The sequence below is a fragment of the Ochotona curzoniae genome, unplaced genomic scaffold, assembly GCF_017591425.1.
Source record: "Ochotona curzoniae isolate NIBS_2020 unplaced genomic scaffold, NIBS_Ocur_1.0 scaffold_4701, whole genome shotgun sequence".
In the NCBI taxonomy this organism is placed as follows: domain Eukaryota; kingdom Metazoa; phylum Chordata; class Mammalia; order Lagomorpha; family Ochotonidae; genus Ochotona; species Ochotona curzoniae.
In genome coordinates this window covers 50,313,872-50,330,865 of record NW_024467122.1, presented here as the reverse complement: position 1 = coordinate 50,330,865, position 16,994 = coordinate 50,313,872, and the positions used below count along the sequence as shown (strand labels likewise).

Genomic DNA, 16,994 nt, shown 5'->3' with positions numbered 1-16,994 from the left:
GGAGCCATCTGAGGAATAAACCAGTGGATAGAAGATCTTTCTCCGTCTCTCTTTATATAACTCAAAAAATTAATTCTTTTAAACCTAATCTAAGTGAAAATAATAAATGAAATTTTTGAGGATGGAATGTAGTAGTTCAATCCTGCAAATAAATTGTTTTACATGTGATATTCCTGCATCACTACCATTATAATCAGCACCTCTCATGTTTTTTGTTGGTTTTTAAGTTTGCAGTAAGGCTCCATATAATTCATTTAAAAGGCTTCACAATAAAATTTAATAATTGTGGCCTGGGTTGATGGGAATTAGTTCAATAAATATGTTGAATATCCCATTACTCTAGAGTTTGTTGATTCCAGAAGCCTTTTGTTAAGTGCATACAGTGTTACATTCTTTAGCTGTTCTATGCTTTGAAAAATTTGAAAACTCCATTCAGATTTGAACTTGTACATGTAACATTTTGGTTTCTGTGACATCTGTTACAGTTCTCAGATATCCCAAAGGAGTTTTCTTTTGCTAATTACTTGCCTTCAGAGCTTCTGTTTGGCTTTTACTCCATCCAGCGATGTTACTCTAAGCAGAGATGGCTTGGCTAGATGGTGCTATTCATGAGAATACAGGCTTAATGTAGTACTTTGGTGGAACTCAGCTCTAAAATTTTCTCTAAGGAAAAAACTCTACAATTTTACAATTAAATATACATTTTAAATACCCAGGCTTTTTTTTTTTTTTTTAGGACATATAACAGTGAAATCTCCCTCTTCCATTTGTATATTAAGTCTAAGCAAGGTGTTGTTCAGTGAACCCTAGACTTTTAAGTTTCTTTGAGAAGGACATACTATGTCTGGGACTGGGCCAGCCAGAAAAGGCAATCCAAGTTGCCTGTGAAGGTGACCAGAACCCAACAACTTGAGCCATTACACTGTTTCCCAGGTCTGCGTTAGTAAGAAGTCAAATCAGGAGCCAGAGACAAGTAACCCAGGTCTGTTAATGGGATGTTGATGCCTTAGCCTGGTGGGTACACTACTAGGCCAAGTGCCTGCTCAGAATGGATCGTGTTCTATGTGTTGTAAATGTATTGTGTTCTATGGATATACCATTTTGGAGGTGAACATTAGGTTTATTTCCATGTTTTTGACTGTTCTGAATCATGTGTGTCTTCAAGATCCTGCTATTGACCATTTATTTGTCTTTCATGAAATGCTCAATTTAGGTCCTTTGCCTGTTGTAAAACTGGATTATTTGGGGTCTTTTTTATTATTATGTTTAGCAGTTAATTCTATTTTTGGGATATTAGTCTTTTATTGGATACATGGTTTATAAATAGTTTCTCCTTTCCATAGGTTGGCCTGCATTCTGCTAGTTATTTCCTTTGTAACATAGAGGCTTTTTCAGTTTGATCTGGTTCTGATTTTTTTTAAGATTTATTTATTTTTATTGGAAAGGCAGGTTTACAGAGAGGAGAGATAGAAAGATCTTTCGTCTGCTAGTTCACTCCCCAAGTGATCCATATGACTCCTATAAGGGATTGTGAAGGCAAGAATTTAACCACTATGCCATCGCACTAGGTCCTGTAATTCATTTTTATTCTTGTTGCCTGTGTTTTTGGTGTTGTATTCAAGGAATCGTTGTTTGGGTCAGTGTGTGGCACTTTGGGTTAAACCATGGCCTGTAATGACACCACTACCTGTTGGAGAACTGGTTCAAGTCCTGACTGTTGTGCTTCTGATCCAACTCCCTGCTAATGTGCCTGGGAAAGCAGTAAAAGATTGCCCCAGTACTTGGGTCGTTGCTACCCACATGGAAGACTTCGATGTGATTCCAGTCTTCTGGAGCCCAGCAATGGCTTAGTGACTAAATCCTTATCTTGTTAGCACCAGAATCCCATATGGGCACCGGTTCATGTCCTGACTGCTCCACTTTCCCATCCAGCTCCCTGCTTGTGGTCTGGGAAAGCAATAGAGGATGGCCCAAAGCCTTGGGACCCTGCACCTGCCTGGGAGATGTGGAGAAAGCTCCTGGCTCCTGGCTTCTGGCTTCGGATTGGCTCAGCTCTAACCGTTGTGACTATCTGGGAAGTGAGATAGCAGATGGAATGTTTCTCTCTGTCCTTCTCTCTGCAAATCTGATTTTCCAATAAAAATAAATAAATTTTTACAAAACAAAATGGATTTGAAAATAGGTCATTTTAGGTTAATATACTTGGGAGCAGGCATTGTGACACAGCATGTTTAAGCCACCATTTGAACAACCAAATCCCATATCAGAATGTTTATTCAAGCCCTTGACTACCTCACTTCTGGTCCAGCTTTCTGTCAAAGAACCCTGGGAAGCAGCAGATGATGGGTTATGTGGTAGACTTGAATGGAGTCACTGTTGTAGGTATTTGCAGAGTGAACCAGTAGAATAAAAGCAGTCTCTGTCTCCCTCTGCCTTACAAGAAGATAAAAGTAAATAAATACGTGATTTTTTTCATTCTAGGAACGAATGATCACACACTTTGAAAGGTCCAAAATGGAGTGAAGACTGGGAAGATTGGCAGCTGAAAATGGCTAGTATCATGGAAGAGGCTAACCCTATGTCATTCTTCCACACTGCTCTGTGAGAATAAAGGAAGCAGTGACATCTGATCTGTTCCTTGATCTTTTTGCACTGGAGCTGGCGAAAGGTGTCAGAACAAGGAGAACATCTGACTGAAAACAAGTTCCTCAGATGAGAAAGATCTGCAAGCTTCTGATTTATAACACTGATGTTCCTTTCCCTTTCAAGCCCTGACATGGATGTTTATGCAACATATGTATGTTGTTCCTGAACTTCGTATGTTCCGGTTGTTTAATCCGTGAGACTAAAACGTTTAACATCTTCAAAAGGACTGTGTCATCAACATCATGTTATATAATCTCCAGGAGCAACTACCTGTAATTTTTATTTATTTAAGAAGTTACATGGGTAATGGGGAAAATTGTTGATTATTTTTTGGTTTTCTGGGAAGTCAAAGTTACACCTTACACCTTGCCGAGGTAGTTTTGAGAAAAAAAAAGGGGGCCCCTTCTGAGTTCAGGAGCCATGGTTGTATAAATGAAAGGAAAATATGTTACAGTGTGATGCAGATCATATAAAGCAAAATCAAGTGCAATTTTGTTTACAAGATGGTGTATATTGAAGATTTTTTTCTATTTCAGATGTACTCTAAAGAGAAATATTAGCTTAACTCTTTTGACTTGTGCTATTGTGACATATCCCATTGCTGGCAATGTGGTGCACACTCCAGAAACTTTTAACTACTGTTTTGTAAACCTCCAAGGGCAGTGTTGCAAAGTCCCAGGCAGTGCTGTGTTTGCCTACATGCTTTTCACTGGGTGTTGCATTAGCTGCAGAGCCGTACTCTGTCTCAAGTGCTGAGAGAGAGCGTCCTGCCAGAGCACCAGTAATGCTTCAGAAGAGGGAGCTGATAGAAAGAAAACGCTTCTGAATCAGTGATGTTTCTTAGGTGGTGGGGAAGTGCTAGACTGCTCCTTCTTGAGGACTGGAGGACTGACTGTCCCATATCTGGTGTTAGATTAGAAGCTGTTCACACGGGACGTCACAAGGTGACGGAATTCACTTGAAGCACTATATTTCTGTTTCAATGGTTTTACCCAGTTTGCCTTTCCCAAGATTTTTGTTCTACATAAAAAGTTCATGCCACTTTTTAATATAAAAAAATTAAACAAAAATTAATATATTTTTCTCATTTTTGTCTATACGCTTTCAAAAAAACCCTTCTCTCCCATACTGTCTTAGGGAGATTTTCTTTTCATGGCTTTCATTCTAGATTACCTTGCTTTCTGTGAAACTACTGACCACATGCCAACATGGTGACCATACTTCTCTGACTCATGCTCTGGTGAAAGTGTTAACATTTATTTAGCATTTCTCTACAGCTCTTCACTTTGGTGATTTTTTTAAGATTTATTTTTTTATTATTTTTTTATTGGAAAGGCGGATATACAGAGAGGAGAGACAGAGAGGAAGATCTTCCGTCCAATGATTCACTCCCCAAGTGAGTGCAACGGCCGATGCTATGCCAATCCGAAGCCAGGAGCCTCTTCCGGGTCTCCCACGCGGGTGCAGGGTCTCAAAGCTTTGGACCGTCCTCGACTGCCTTCCCGGGCCACAGGCAGGGAGCTGGAAGGGAAGCGGGGCTGTTGGGATAAGAACTGGCGCCCATATGGGATCCCGGGTGTGCAAGACGAGGATCTTAACCACTGCGCCACTGCGCCGGACCCCACTTTGGTGATTTTTAAAAAGGTCACCTAAGGAATAACAATATCGGGAATTAACTATATTCTTATAGACATCGTTAGTGTAAAACTAATGGTATTGTCTTGGGTTGCTGTTGCATAACAGTAATAGCTAGAATGCAACCAAAAGAGTTTGTTGTGTAATGTTTAGGATTTCATGTTGACACAAAGCCCTATTAAATAACATAGTCCAAATTTTATATCCTGGTACCTGATAATTTCAACTATTTATTGGGTTAATGGAACTGGAAATTGTATCTTAGGTCAGATTCGGAAGGAATTTGTGTTTTCACATTAACCTGTGTACTTTGGTGGTGTCCTTGGGCCTGGTGCTAAAAGATGCTGGACCCGTTTTACAGTTCAGCTCTGATAATTCTAAATTTTTAAGAAGTTAATCAGCTTCTATGGAGCAATCTAACATAGGATTTACTCAGCAATTTCTTTACTCTGACTACCTGAAAATACACTTTGATTGATTTCTTATAATGGCATTTGATGAAGCTGGGTTAATATATATTTTTAAATGACCAGGACTAGATTTTTTTTTAATTCATATCTTGTGCTCAGCCTTTTCTTTCATATTTTTTCTTTAAGGCCAAATGCTAAATGTAAGACATGCTTGATGCCTTAGTAGGGACAATTAATACAGCCATTCACAGTCCAGATTCAGTAAGTCTCCAGGCTGACTACTTAAGGTAATCTACAGCACAGGCCCATTGGGAGGGAAGAGCCACTTCTTTAACCTTTCCAAAAGGAATGATAGTTTTGAAGATACAGCTTGTGAGAGTTCCTGGGCGGGGATGTAATCACCCATTGCAAAAGAGGTTAATGATTCGCAGGATCATCCATCCATGGGCGCTTGTTAGAAATACCCCATTGAGGACCCCACTCTGGTCCTACTAGACCAAGTCTGTGTTCTGATAATACCTCTGAACTATTGCATGCACCTCAGATTGGGGAAGCACTGACTTTAACACTGTTCCTTCAACTGTGGGTGACCCACACGAAGTGCAACATTTGGCAAAGAGACTTTCTGGTTGTATGTCTGGGGAGCAAGGCAGTGGCATCCATCCAGTGAGTAGAGTTCGGGAGCACTGCTAAACGTCCTGTGATGCACATTATAGTGCCCCCATGCCTACCCATCCAGCCCTAAATGCCAGTAGTGCTGCCCGTGCCACAGTTGAGAAACTCCAGCCTAGAAAGGTTTTAAGTGTGTAGAATCACCTTGGGGAAGTTAGGAAAACACAGATTGTTGCTCAACTGTTGCTCCCCTCCGGAATTCGATTCAGAGGGCCTGAGACTGCTGCTGTAGCAAGTTCACAAGAGATTGCTATTGCTTCTAGACTAGGGTTCCAATCTTTGAGAGCCAGTGGACTGCAGGATTAAATCTAAGAGACACTGCTAAATTTCCTACATGCCAGCTCTCCATGCCCAATCTGATACACAATCACAACCGCTCTTGAGATGAAAATTTCTTGCCTCCCTTCAAGCTCACAGCTGCTTGATTAAGGCACCACACGTTGAAGCTAGGTGCGGAGCGAAGGACAGATTCCTGCAGGATGCTTTGGGAGGCCGGGGGGAAGAGGCGTGGCTTGGCTGCGGAAGAGGCGTGGCTTGGCTGCGGAAGGGGCGGGCGCACCCGGAAGGAAGTCCGGTCTGGGCGATGGCGGTGTTGTTGCTGAAGGCCTTGTAGTGGCAGTGTCGGTAGTCGGATCCCCGTGTATCCCTAAGCCGGCCTCATTGGGGTCACAAGCCTACCGGACGCAACTCCGGGCGGGGCGGCAGCGGCGCCTCTCTCCTCGCCACCATGCACGACGCTTTCGAGCCCGTGCCGATTCTCGAAAAGCTGCCGCTGCAGATCGACTGTCTGGCTGCCTGGGGTGAGCCGAGGGGCGGCGGGGTAGAGGCCAGGTCAGCACGGGAGCTGCCTGGACGTGGGGCGAGGCCGAGCCGGTGGACAGGCGTCTGGCTGTGTGTGCTCGAGTAGGATGCTGGTCATCCGAGAGGAACCCGGATGAGGAAGGGCAGGGAGATGACCACCGGCAGTGGACAGTGCTGTGCCTGGGGCTGCTCGGGCCACCCGCAGCGACTTGGGCAGTTTAGGCATGTGTCATCTGCCCTTTCCTCTCTTGGAGTTTGAGCTTGCCTTATTACTTGTATGCTGTTTGGGCCATTTCGAGTCCCAAGAAGTGTGATTTGCCCCTTAGAGATGAAAAAAAAAGGGGGGATTTAGGCTTTCAGGGACCTGAACTTGTCCAAAGACTAGCGTTGTGTTTTCGTTTGGACGTGGCAGCAATTAGCACTGTGCTTTTCCTCCGCGTCTTGACCTTTACCTTCAGATTCCCACCTTCATGATCACTCATAAATCCACGTCTCAATCCCATAGGTAGCTCACATGGTTACTCTGAGTTCCTAACCTAGCCAGGAAAGAAGTGGATTGCTTTGTAGGCAAAGCGCCCGACTTCTCCAGCTCAATAGTTAGAAGAGCATCATCCTTGACTGACTAACTCCTACTGGGTCCTCTTGGGATTGGCTAGTGTGGAAAGCATGTCAGGCATCTCATCCCTCTGTCTAGTGTTCAGGTTCATAGCAAGTGGCTCAGAATATTTCATCAAATCTTTTTTAAAATTTATTTATTTTTATTGGAAAGGCAGAGTTTTACAGAGAGAAGGAGAAACAGGAGAAGATCTGCTAGTGCACTTCCCAAGTGGCTGCAACAGTCAGAACTGAGCCAGTCCAAAGCCAGGAGCCAGGAGCTACTTTCAGCCAGGTTTCTTAACATGGATGCACCATCCCGAGGCTTTCCCAGGCCACAAGCAGGGAGCTCGATGGGAAGCTGGAGCGGCTGGGAGCAGAACAGGCTTCCATATGGATGTCAATACTTGAAGATAGAGGATTAGCCAGTTGAGTCCAGCACTGGCTCTACCTTTCATCATATCTTATCCTGAGTGGATGTCTGTGATGGCCTTGGAACCTCAGGGGTGGTTGGCATCCTGCTGTCTTTATCTATTGGCAGTGCTGTTCACTTACCCGTGTAAGGCTCTTCTGGCCTCTACTGTGAGATTGTTTTTTCTTTCTCCCTCCCTCACTTGCCTGCTTCCTCTTCTTCTTTTTTGGCTTCTTCCCCTTGACACACACACAACCCCTACTGGATTGCTTTCATTGCAGTCTGTGTAGTTATGAGCCTCTTGAAAATCACATGTACCCACTGAGTTCTCCTGGTTCTTTGGATTAAGAGAGAATCCTTCCCCCAGAAATACCAAGAAAACCTCCATTTTCTGCTGTGAAATGGTCTCAGTGAAAACCATAAATGAACAGAGAAGGAAAAAGACTATTACCAAATTAAGGGACCCAAGACTGCTTCATGAACTAGGTATCCAGTGCGTACGTGGTCTCTTTTCTCTGTGAGGGACAGGAGTACCACGGAGGTGTACCCTGGCCTCTGGGACACATGGCAGGGGACAAGACCGAGGAACAGATTTGTGAAATAGGAGAAGTGACAGTGGAGACATGCACCTTGGACAAATGTGTCCAGCTCAGCTGAGCATGGATGCTCCTGACAAGGCCGGGCGCTGCTGCGCACCAAGTTTGGCCTGGCTCATCTGAGCCATGACTTGGCAGGCAGCACATCAGTGCCTCTCAGACTCTCTCAGCAACTTTGTCCTACAGAGTCAAAATCCATCCTCCCTGTGCTTTGCAGGAATGCTGTTTTGAAATGACAGTCTTTTGGCCTACCTTGATGCAAGTAGCCAAGCAGGAGGAATGCCCTTTGGCTCCAGGAGTGATCCTGGGCTGCAGGAAGTCATTTGCTGCCTCCCGCCTCACTTTAGTTTCAGGTTTTCACAGCAGGCATTGCTGTTTCCAGTCATCACCTTTTTCATTTGCCTTGTGTGCTTTGCTGGAAAGTATGTTCTGGATCCTGCTGATGCAGAGCACAGGGCATTTGAGCAGGCAGGTATCTTAGAGAAGGTATGATCTGTTTTCTGAGAGGACACTGAGAGTGATTGTGTCTCTCTAAACCCCAAAGTTGAGGGATGAGGCTACCATTGTAGCACTTCTGTTTGAAGGCTGTGGGCCTGAAACAGTGCCTGATTGCACTCCAGCCAAACATGATTGTCCTGGTCCCACAGTTCAGCAGATAGCCACAAGTCTTGGCACACTTCTTGTTTTTTTCTCATCCCCTTATCTTGTGCCCAATCTATCAGCAAATCTTATCTGTGCTACCTCCAGAATAAGTTTGGATGCCAGTCATTTCTCTCCATCTGCAGGTTCATTACTCTTGAAACACAATGGGGAGTGTGTGTGATTATTTTTGTCTACTCGAAAGGAAATATAAGAGAGAGGGAGATAGGGAGGAATGTTAAGAAGTCTTCCATCTACTGGTTCACTCCCCAAATGCCCACAGTAGCTGAACCTGAGCCAGGTTGAAGCCAGGAGTCCAGACTGGGTCTGCCATTTGGGTTATGGGACCCAAGCACTTGTGTTATCCTTTGCTGCATCCCAGGATGCATTAGCAGGAAGGTGGATCAGAAGCAGAACTGGGACTCTAGCATGCAGCTTAATCCATTCTCACCACAGTTGTCTGCCCCACTATTACTATACTTAGCATTTGGGAGAATGAATGATCCAGCAAATGGGAGATTTGTCTAACTGCTGTCTTTTTTTTTTTTCCATTCTCTGCTTTTTGAATAAAATAACCAAGATTTTAAAAAGTTCCTTCAGAGCAGGAATTTTGTTTGGAGCACTGTTGTTTCTATAGTTTCTGGAACAGCTCTTGGCCCAGTGGGAATTCTTTAAATCTTTGTGTAATTAATAAATAATGACATTAATAGTAATGTCTCCTATTGGTTGAGAAATAGTCTATTATAGGCTTTTATGGGAAAATACAGCAACTCCATTTTATAGAAAAAGAGCCTGAGAATAGAGGATTTAAGGACTTTTTCTAGGATCAGTATCTAACAAGTCATGTCTGACTCTAGGACCTGGTTGCCAGACTTTAACATGTGTTCAAAGCCTGTGAACATGCAGACTGTGTGTTTGTGTATGTAATCGTAGAATGAAAATTTATTTCTGTTTGCCAAAGAAACTCTTGAAGGGTAAGCGAGAAGTTACTAAAGTGACTGATGATTGCCAGACTCCATCCTTTTTGGACCCAAGTATTGAAGCCATTAATTGTAACTTCCCAGGATGCACATTAGCAGGAAGCTGGATCCAAAGTAGAGAAGCTAGGACTTGAACGAGGCACTCTGAAAAGAGACGTGGGCATCCCAGAAGGTGCCTGAACGACTGCACCAAATACCTGTTCCAAAAATCATCTTAGATTATTAATGATCAGAAATTTGATTTATATTCTTATTTCTTTGTTTCAAAGGCAGAGTTACAGAGAGAGAGAGAGAGAGATCTTCCATCTACTGATTCACTTATGCAATTGGCTGGAGCTGGGTTTGTCTAAAGCCATAAGCCAGTAGCTTCTTCTGGGTCTCCCATGTGGTTGCATGGGCTGTAGGACTTAGGTTTCCCAGGTGTGTTAGCAATTAGCTGAATGGGAAGTGGAGCAGCTAGGATTTGAACCAGCATCCATGGCGGATGCTGGCACTGCAGTCTGTGGCTTTGCTCACTATGCCACAGTGTTAGCCTTGATTTTTAAAAAATTTATTAATTATGTTGCATTATGTGACACAGTTTCATAGGCTCTGGGATTCCCCCAACCCCTCCCCTTGCCCTCCCCCCATGGTGGATTTCTCCACCTTGTTACGGTATTACAGTTCAAATTCAGTCAAGATTCTTACTTTGCAAACTTATACGAAACATAGAGTCCAACATCTTATTGTCCAGATAAACTCAATGATTTTTTGGGAGACCATCTCTGGTCTGAAGGTAGAGCTGGCACAATATCATTCCGATCAATTAAAAGCCCCAACACAACATCAACAACAATTTGCAGCATTATGGAATTAATTGACATGCTGTTGAGTAACCAGTGTGTTAAAAAAAAAACAAATGCAAGTTCTTAACCACATCCTGTGACTACTTCATTGACATTTCAGTTTTAGTTTGTATACAGAACTGACTGCTATACACCTTAAAATGGCTATAGGGTACTATTCAGCTGTCTCGTGTCTATTTTCATTTTAGTATTTAGCAGTTTATAGTGCTGAAGCATAATTTTGCTGAACTTGGCAGATTTTAGGATAATCTAAACTGGTTTATAACTCTAATAAGACTAGCCTTGATTTTTTTTTTTTAAGATTTTATTTTTATTGGAAAAGCAAATATACAGAGAGGAGAGACAGAGAGGAAGATCTTCCATCCAATGATTCACTCCCCAAGTGAGCGCAATGGCCAATGCTATGCCGATCCGAAGCCAGGAGCCTCTTCCGGGTCTCCCACGCGGGTGCAGGGTCCCAAAGCTTTGGGAAAGCTTTGCTTTCCCAGGCCACAGGCAGGGAGCTGGAAGGGAAGCTGGGCTGCCGGGATTAGAACCGGCGCCCATATGGGATCCCGGACGTGCAAGGTGAGGACCTTAACCACTTGCGCCACAGCCTTGATTTTTAATCTGAAAATACATTTTCATGAGGATGACAGCATTGTGGAGCTACTTTAAGATCCCTGACAGCCTAGTGGAAGAATTTGTGGAGAGAACCCAGATGAGGGTGACACATATGTCCCCAGACAGACTCTAAGGGAGGGCCCTTCCTGAGGTGCCATGTGAAGGAAAAACTCACAGACCTTGGCAAATATGGGAGGAGACTGAGGCTGTTAGAAGAAGAAAACAGGAACTGACACTAGTTTGGGGCTAAGAATGAAGAGGCAAGAATGAGGAAGATGATGAATGGCCTTTTGGTTTCAGATCTTTATGGGGATCTTTTAAGGGAATTTCTTTAAAAATTTATTTCATTATTTATATCTCAAATATCATTGGTTATGCTAAAAATCAACTTAGTATTACCAAATTTCTTAGCATCCTGATGTTTATAAGTAGAATTTCAACAGCGCAAACATCATGAAGTCAGCTTTTCCCTATGTTCTGCTCAAACATGTCTCCAGTATTCCGTTAAAGCTGGTTATTTAGGATTTCCACTTAGATCATTAAGAGCACTTGGTGATTTCATGTGTCCTGCTTTTCCTTTAAAATGCAAGAGGAAATAAAACAGAATCACTCTTTTTTTTTTTTTACTTTCTGGACAGTGAATGATATCCATGTAGAGAAATGTTCCTGTTGTAGATCCTGACCTGTTTTATTTGAAAAGTGCTTTCTGCTGCCTTACTCCCCTGAATGTCTGCAACAACTGGGACTCAGCTAAACCAAAGCCAGGAGTATGGGACTCATGGAGATTTCACATGTGGGTGGCAGGGACCCGAGTACTTGAGTTACCACCTGCTGCCTCCCAAGGGGCATGTAAGTAGAAAGCTGAACTGTTAAGAGGAGCTAGGATTCAAATCCAGGCACTCCCATATGGGATGCAGGCACGCCAAGCAGCATCTTAGCAGTTAAGCCAAGTACCTACTCACCTACCCCCACACCTGAAAACTGTAGCTGTTACCTTTCAGACAATCTCTGACCAACACTTATTCTGTGACCACAAGATGTGTTAGGTAGTGAGTCAGGCAGCCTGGAGTCGGAATCCTTGCTTCACCACTTACTGCATCCCATATGAGTTCCCATTTGAGTCCCAGCTGCTGTGCTTCCAGTTCAGCTCTCTGCTAATGCATCTCTCTCTCTCTAATTTGCCTTATTCGGGTATAATTCATACATGCAGTTTACTCACATAAACTGAACAATTCAGTGATATTCAATACATTCATAGAGTTGTGCAACTGTACCACAGGCACTTTCGAGCACTTTTGTCACCTCAAAATGAAACCCAATATCCTTTGGCATTCATTTCTTATTTCCTTCCAAACCCCCTGCTCTAGGCAACCACTAGTCTCTGTTTCTCTGTGGAGTTGCCTCTTATTGGTCATTGCAGATAGAGGCAATGCATTGTTTTGTTTTAATTGCAAAGTCAGATATACACAGAGGAGGAGAGACAGAGAGGAAGGTATTCTGTCTGCTGATTCAGCTCCCAAGTGGCTGCAACAGCTGGAACTGAGCCAAACTGAAGCCAGGAGCCTGGAGCTTCTTCCAGGTCTCCCACACAGGTGCAGGGTCCCAGGGCTTTGGGCCATCCTCTGCTGCTTTCCCAAGCTACAAGCAGAGAGCTGGATGGGAAGCTGGGCTGCTGGGATTAGAGCCAGCGCCCATATGGGATCGCAGTGCGTTCATGGTGAGGACTTTTAGCTGCTAGGTTACCGTGCTGGACCCAAGGTAATGTTGTTTTTTTTAGTATGGCTTTGAATGTTTCCAGGCTCATCCCTGCTATACTGTGTACCAGCCATTCCTCCCTTTGAATAGCTGGCTGATATCCAGTCATCTGAGTGCCGCGGTTTGTTTATTCATTCTTCACTTGGACATGTGGGTTATTTCTCCCTTTTAGCTTTTACACATGACGCTGTGATGGACATCTGTGTACATGCTTTCTGTGCATATGTTTTCAGTTCTCTTGGGGAATTACCTGTGAGGGGAATTTCCAGGTTATATTATAAACTTGATGTGTCATATTTTAGGGGAAATCTGTTTTCCTAAAAATTTATCATTTTACATTCTTACCAGCAAGAATATGAGGACTCTAATTTTTTTTTATCAACACTTTTTAAAGCTTGCTCTGTTGCACATACTTTCCCTTAAGTAAAATCTTAAGATCTTCAAAGGATGTCTCCTACCTGTTTCTTCTAAGGTTAGACCCTTAATTTCATGTCTAAAAGATTCATTTTATGATTTTTGAAATTTTTACAATTATTCTTTTGAGCAAAATAAGGAAATACTTAGCAGTAAAAAATTTTTAACTTTATTATATCTTTGTGATAAGTTTAATTTTGAAGCAGTGAAGCTGGGGACTTTCTTTTATGCTCTAGTATGTGGAGCCCAATAACTGTAGCCTAGGGGTTATTTTTATTGGTTGGTTCACAGATATTTTATTCCTTCCTGCCTGTCTTCCATTCTCTCTCTGACTCTGTCTCTGTCTTCCTGTTTTTTGTTTTTTGTTTTTTCTCTTAAAAACAGAAAGCAGTTATTAGCTGATATATTGGCACCATGCCTACAGTGACTGGGGCTGGACCTGGGCCTGAGCCAGGGACTAGAAACTCAACATAGGTCTCCTATGTGGATGGCAGCAACCCAGTTGCTTGGGTTTTCACCCCAGGAGGTCTGCCTTAGCAGGAAGTTACAGTCAGGAGCCTGAGTCGGATATCAAAGCCAGATACTTTGATATGAGAAATGAGCACCTTTTTATTTGTTTTTATTTTAAAGATTATTTATTTATTTATTTGAAAGGCAGAGTAGAAATAGTGGTGCATATCTCTTCCATCTGCTGTGGTAAGCAACCTGTTTTTTTTCCTGACCCTTTGATTTCTCATGACAAGCCCCAGCTAAAAAGGTAAGTTTTAACCAAGCTAACTGACCCTTCTCACAAGTCTTTTCTTTTCCAGAGGAATGGCTTCTTGTTGGAACCAAACAAGGACATCTTCTTCTCTATAGGATTCGGAAGGATGTTGGTAAGTGGCAGATTTTCCAGGGATGAGAAAGAGATGGTTCATTTCCTCATGCCAAGAAGTTTTGGGATTAGCTGTCAGATCGGTGAAAAAATGATTATGGGATGGAGGGAACACAGGAAAACTATGGAGAAACGTGAGAATCTCAAGGTTGTGAGTTTTTCTGTCTTCTGCCTCCTGCTGCCTGGATGATGGGGCTCTGTGTTGCTCCCCTTCTAACTTTTTAGAAACTCACTACCAGTAACAGGAATATCTCTGATGGGGATTAGATTTCTGTAGAAATGCTGTGGTAGTAGGAAGCATGGCTAGAAACCGTTGACTTAGATGCTGTTAATGTGAGAGTGAACTGGCAAGAGAGGCCCTGCTAGGCTTGCAGCCGTTTTACTTCTCCGTGGCCCATGACTGGGAGCATGTCATTTTTGGTGTCAGTTTTCTCTTCTGTAAACTACCTGTCTGCCTGGCTACTTTGCCAGATGGGTGTGATCAGGAGCAATAATAATAGGCTTCAAAGGACTTTGCAAACTAGAGTTTAAATCAAAGGTGACTTTTAAAGATGTAAGGTAGAAAATAACTAATCTTTAAAATCGGTTATCCCTCTTTTTTTTTTAAGGATTTATTTATTTGTTTGAATGAATTATAGAAAGAAAGAGGGATTTTCCATCTGCTGGTTTACTCCCCAGAGGTGACAACAGGCTCAGGACTCAGGAGCTTCATCCAGTCTCTCATGTGGGTGGCAGGGGCGAATTACTTGGATCTCTTTTGCTGCTTTTCCCAAGCCGTAACAGAGACCTTGATCAGACGTGGAGCAGCCAGGACTAAAAGTAGCATCCATATGTGATGCTGGCACCACAAGTGGTAGCTTTAGTAGGACACAGCACTAGCCCCAAAATATGTTCTCTTAGAGTATGTCTTTAATTAGGGAAAAAAGGAGAAAAAGTTTCTTAATTTTATTTATATGCTTTCTGCATGGAAAACTAATGTGTTTGGCACTGTTCCCGGAATCATAGTCCATACAAATCTGTTGCCAGTTCCAGAGTAGGCTGAGCCCCATTGTCATTGGTCAGCTATGTTAGTCCTACAAAACCAGCAGCCTCACAGCTTTCAGCCCAGTTGTATTTGCAAAGTAACTTGCTTAAATGGAAGTAGAACCCTCTTTTTGGAAGCTGGAGTAAAAATGCCATGGAAAAAGAGGAAAGCCTTCCGGGATAGTTCTATAGTGGGACAAGCAGCAAAATCATAGAGCCAAACAAAGAATTGATTTCATTTCTAGGTTTTTCCAGTTTCCATTGAAGAATCAACAGCCTTGTTTTAAAAATGCTCCAAATGGTAAATATGCTAGGCTTTTCAGGCTATAGGATATCTCTGTTGTCTCCCCACAGCTCAGCCATGAAGGCTTAAAAGCAGTCCTTGAGGGCCCGGCGCGGTGGCGCAAGTGGTTAAAGGTCCTCGCCTTGCACGCCCGGGATCCCTTACGGGCGCCAGTTCTATCCCGGCAGCCCCGCTTCCCTTCCAGCTCCCTGCCTGTGGCCTGGGAAGGCAGTCGAGGACGGCCCAAAGCTTTGGGACCCTGCACCCGCGTGGGAGACCCGGAAGAGGCTCCTGGCTTTGGATCGGCATAGTATCGACCCGTTGCGGCTCACTTGGGGAGTGAATCATCGGATGGAAGATCTTCCTCTCTGTATTTCCTCTCTGAATATCCGCCTTTCCAATAAAAAATAATAAAAATAAATCTTTAAAAAAAAAAAAGCAGTCCTTGATAACAGGTAAATGAATGAAGAAGGCCATGTTCCATTATCTGATATTAAGCACACAGTGGCCTTGGTTTTGCTTGGATGATTCTTGGTTTAACTTTTTAGTACCCAGAGCTAGAATATTTGTATTCTGTGACATCTACCTGGTCAACAATTTTAGAAATTTTGAGTTTCTGATTGATTTAACTCAGCATTTTTAATCAATGTTTTTGTCTGCAATGGGCTCAAATCCAAGTGGTGAGGAATGGAAAACTAGATTATAAATTTGGATCTTTCAACACAGTGTAGACTCAAACTGGTGATGCTCATGTTAAGCGACTTGGATCCCTGGTCTAAGGAAGGGCTGGTTATTTCTTGTCCTGTGATTGATTCATCATGTGACCTCTGACAAGTTCATTTTTTCTGGGTCCCAGTTTTCCCCTGTTTAACTCGAATGGCTTAACTAACCAACACATCTTAGACAATAAAGCAGACTCTGATTGGAAACTGCACTTCTCCCTGTATTCTTAGGAAACAGGCTACTGCTCACTCCTCTCTGAACTGATGTGGCCCAGTAGTAGACCTGGGCCTCTGTGAATCAGTCCCAGGACTGAGTTGGTTTCTAGACTTGAGATTTTTGAGATAGGGCAGCAACTAGATTGTCTTTCTGAGGAAAGGGGGGGGAGTGACAGGTGTCAGAGAAAGAGTGGGACTAGGGGCTCTGCTGTCTGTTCTGATTTGAGCCAGCTGCCCTTGGCTTAGAAATGTCTGTAGGCTTCACCACTCTTCCAACAGAGGAGTTTTACTCCATGTTTTAGTCAAGAATGTTCTTGACAGAGGAGTAAAAATTACTAATTTAGTGCTATTTAGACCTGTGGTGACACATCTTTCTTTTTTATTTTTTAAGATCTATTCACTTATTTATTTATCTGAAAGGCAGATTTTACAGAGAGGGGGAGAGGGAAAGATAGAGAGAGAGAGAAAGGTCTTCCATCCTCTTCTTTGTTCCCCAAATGGCCACAATGTCCAGAGCTGGGCTGGTCTGGAACCTAGAGCCTCCTTGTTTCTCACACGCGTGCAGGGTCGCAAGGCATTGGGGCCAGCCTTCGTTGCTTTCCCTGGCCAGAGGCAAGGAGCTGGGTCAGAAGAGGAGCAGTTGGGACACGAACCAGCACCATATGAGATGTAGGATTAACCTGCCCTGTGGCCTGGACTTTTGTTTTTTTAATGTTTTTCCTTTTGCACTCTCTTTTCCTTTTTAAAAATATTTATTTATTTATTTTTGGAAAGGCAGATTTACGAAGAGAAAGATCATTCACCTTCTGGGTCACATCTTTTTACTGATTCAATGGGAGGTATACATGAAGCACTTGTGCTGGGTGCCAGGTGT

At 43.1% G+C, this 16,994-nt stretch overlaps 2 protein-coding genes across 7 annotated transcripts in view; both read left to right on the top strand.

The window, feature by feature from the left end:
- The window catches only part of TMEM87A (transmembrane protein 87A), a 44,846-nt gene extending 40,911 nt beyond the window's left edge, over positions 1–3,935 (top strand). For all 4 annotated transcript variants that reach the window (XM_040970109.1, XM_040970111.1, XM_040970108.1 and 1 more), the window contains one exon: positions 2,482–3,935. In XM_040970109.1, coding sequence (XP_040826043.1) covers positions 2,482–2,523 — 42 coding nt within the window. In that variant the 3' untranslated portion in view covers positions 2,524–3,935. The remainder of the gene's footprint in view (positions 1–2,481) is intronic.
- Positions 3,936–5,935: 2,000 nt separating this feature from the next.
- Positions 5,936–16,994, top strand: part of VPS39 (VPS39 subunit of HOPS complex) — a 45,651-nt gene continuing 34,592 nt past the window's right edge. For 2 of the 3 annotated variants that reach the window (XM_040968339.1, XM_040968338.1), the window contains exons 1-2: positions 5,936–6,163; positions 13,812–13,877. In XM_040968339.1, coding sequence (XP_040824273.1) covers positions 6,091–6,163; positions 13,812–13,877 — 139 coding nt within the window. In that variant the 5' untranslated portion in view covers positions 5,936–6,090. The remainder of the gene's footprint in view (positions 6,164–13,811; positions 13,878–16,994) is intronic. The other variant, XM_040968340.1, reaches the window with a different exon arrangement.